The 2,495-nt window shown below is 47.0% G+C and overlaps 1 protein-coding gene across 1 annotated transcript in view; it reads left to right on the top strand.

Moving 5' to 3' along the window:
• Positions 1-1,171: 1,171 nt before the first annotated feature.
• LOC119271003 (LEAF RUST 10 DISEASE-RESISTANCE LOCUS RECEPTOR-LIKE PROTEIN KINASE-like 1.2) overlaps positions 1,172-2,495 on the top strand; it is a 5,159-nt gene continuing 3,835 nt past the window's right edge. The window contains exon 1 of the mRNA XM_037552981.1: positions 1,172-1,950. Within this exon, the coding sequence (XP_037408878.1) occupies positions 1,173-1,950 (778 nt within the window). The 5' untranslated portion in view covers position 1,172. The remainder of the gene's footprint in view (positions 1,951-2,495) is intronic.

Genomic DNA, 2,495 nt, shown 5'->3' on the forward strand with positions numbered 1-2,495 from the left:
TTTTCTTTACATTTTCTTTTCTCATTTCTCTTTTTCCTACTTCTTTCATTTTCATTTACTTTTTTATTTTTTTCATTTTAATTTCTTTCTTAGCAGTAGTGCTCTATCCAGAAAACGCGCTGCTACAACACACTTAGTGGTAGCGTGCTTTATGTGGCATCGCTACTACTATTCCTAGCCTACTGTCAACACGATGGGAATTATAGTGGTAACGCTTTTTTCAGCAGACGTGCTACTGCTATGTATGTAGCTATAGCATGCTTTATTAGAACGCGCTACTAGCAGGTAGCATTAGCGCCCTGTTTTAATCAGCGCTACTGCTATACCTCTATGTATAAAGTTTTTCCTAGTAGTGCAAGCTCTAGAGGGGAAGATTCAAGCAATAATGGTAGAAATGTCGTTAACCCTTCAATAGGCTAGCCTTCCTGTTGTGGTCCAGTTGGACTCTCTGGGAGCTCTCTCTTCGACGCCGGATGCTCCCCTTGTTGAATTGCCTTTTGGTAATCTATGAATTTCATGGTAGAACGAGAGTTTAAACCAATTAAGCTAGCTAGATCCCTGAATAGGGTATCTCATTGTCTTGCTACTTATGCACAGACAGCTCGCAGCATCGCTTGTTGGTTGCAGCAGGCCCCGAATGTCTTCATGATCTTGTATTAGTTTTTTTAAGGAATATATGATCTTGTATTAGTAAAGTGTAAACTTGATGCTATTGAATAAACATGCCTGATTACCTGGAAAAAAATCATATAGTTTCTCCCTAGTTTCCTTTCGTGTAATCCCAGATTTCACCTGGCTCCGACGAGGCGTGCCTTCGGCTCACTCTAGTCGTTGTTAGATGGTCCACGGACCTAGTTTGTAATTTTTATTATCTTTAGTGTTTTTATACTGCTATGATTGAAGATGAATAGATTGAAGGTTTTTCAATTAATTTTTTTGCTCGGTAGCCATAATCCTCCATACGTGCTTAATTAAGCTTCGAGCCTGTGGCGGAGAAAACCGCGATGCCGTTGCTGCGACGAAGATGCGATAGAGAGTTGCGTAACGAAAACCGGGAACAGTACCAGTCAAAGACCATGTACCAGCGTACCGACATCATCCACTTCATCCCTCACAAGTAGTACTATGAGACAAGTTCCACGGTCCAAGTGCCCGCGTGCTCGTCGCAAACCATGTCCATGCTGTCGCTGCAGCTGCTCCTTCTCCCGCTCGCCTCCTTCCTGCGCACGGCTGCATCCACCACCGGCACCGGCAGCAAAGGGAGCTGCACGCAGCGGTCATGCGGGGGCCTCACCATCAGGTACCCCTTCTCCCTCGCCGGCGCGCAGCCGCTCTACTGCGGCTACCCGGCCTTCGACCTTACCTGCGACAACGGCACCCGCCGCTCCTACCTGAGCAACACGTTCAGGGAGCACCTGTTCCGCGTCGACAACATCTCCTACGTGGACAACACCATGATGGCTGCCGTGCAGACCGCCTTCGCCGGCGACAGCGGCTGCCCCGTCCCCGACTTCAACCTGACGGCCAGCCTCGCCCTCTTCCCGTTCAACATCAGCTCCACGAACAAGCGCCTCGTGTTCTTCTACAACTGCACCGTGCCGGCTGAGATTCGGCTGCGGCGCTCGTGTGGAAACCACGCGATGGGAGCGTACATCTCGGGTCATTGGGACGGCGGCGGCGAAAACGGCACGCTGCCGCAGGGGGTTTCCACCAACTGTAGCTCGGTGAGCGTGCCGGTGCGCCGAGGACTGGATCGAGCTCATGAGCAGTACGAGCGGCTAATCAGGGATGGATTCCTCCTGAAGCTTCCAGCGCCGCTAGGGGACTGCGATCGATGCACACACCTGAGCGGCGGGGAGTGCAGGTTCGATCAGTTTGCGTTCCAGTGCGTCTGCCCTGACGGGAAGTTCTGCCTTAATTCCATCGAAACCAACTCAACAACCCATCCAGGTAACTCAAGATCGTTTTCTTTCTTAACTTCTTGCAGATATTATACTCAGAATTAGTAAGAGTAATACTGCATTACAGTACTGCGTTGAGATCTCTTATGCAACATGTCACTTATTTTAAGTTAGATACTGAAATGGTCAATTCGTGAGCTTGGACTGCGTGCCTTTGAATAAGTTTGGTCATGGCAAATTGGTTTATATGTGTCTGCCACTCGTTCATAGGGCGAACCTCATTGTACAATACAAATCTATGGTCTGCCCGTCTATGGGTAGCAGCCACTCATGCTGTCACTGTCAAAGTTGTGTAGTCGATTGTGAATTTGTGATGCAAATGTCGTTTTCTTTTCTGACCATTCAACCTGTCAATTTATTAGTCCAACCTTTGCGTTAGACTTGTGCTTTGTTGTTCTTCGAAAATGAATAACAAAATCTTATCTAACTCCTATGCTATTTGATTTTACGTGAAGATTGGTGCAAATATTATTATTTTTTACTTTTCATTGCTTTACATTCATTTATGTTTTTGTGCCATTTTTTTTCTTTTTT

The sequence above is a fragment of the Triticum dicoccoides genome, chromosome 3A (assembly GCF_002162155.2).
Source record: "Triticum dicoccoides isolate Atlit2015 ecotype Zavitan chromosome 3A, WEW_v2.0, whole genome shotgun sequence".
Classification (NCBI taxonomy): Eukaryota; Viridiplantae; Streptophyta; class Magnoliopsida; order Poales; family Poaceae; genus Triticum; species Triticum dicoccoides.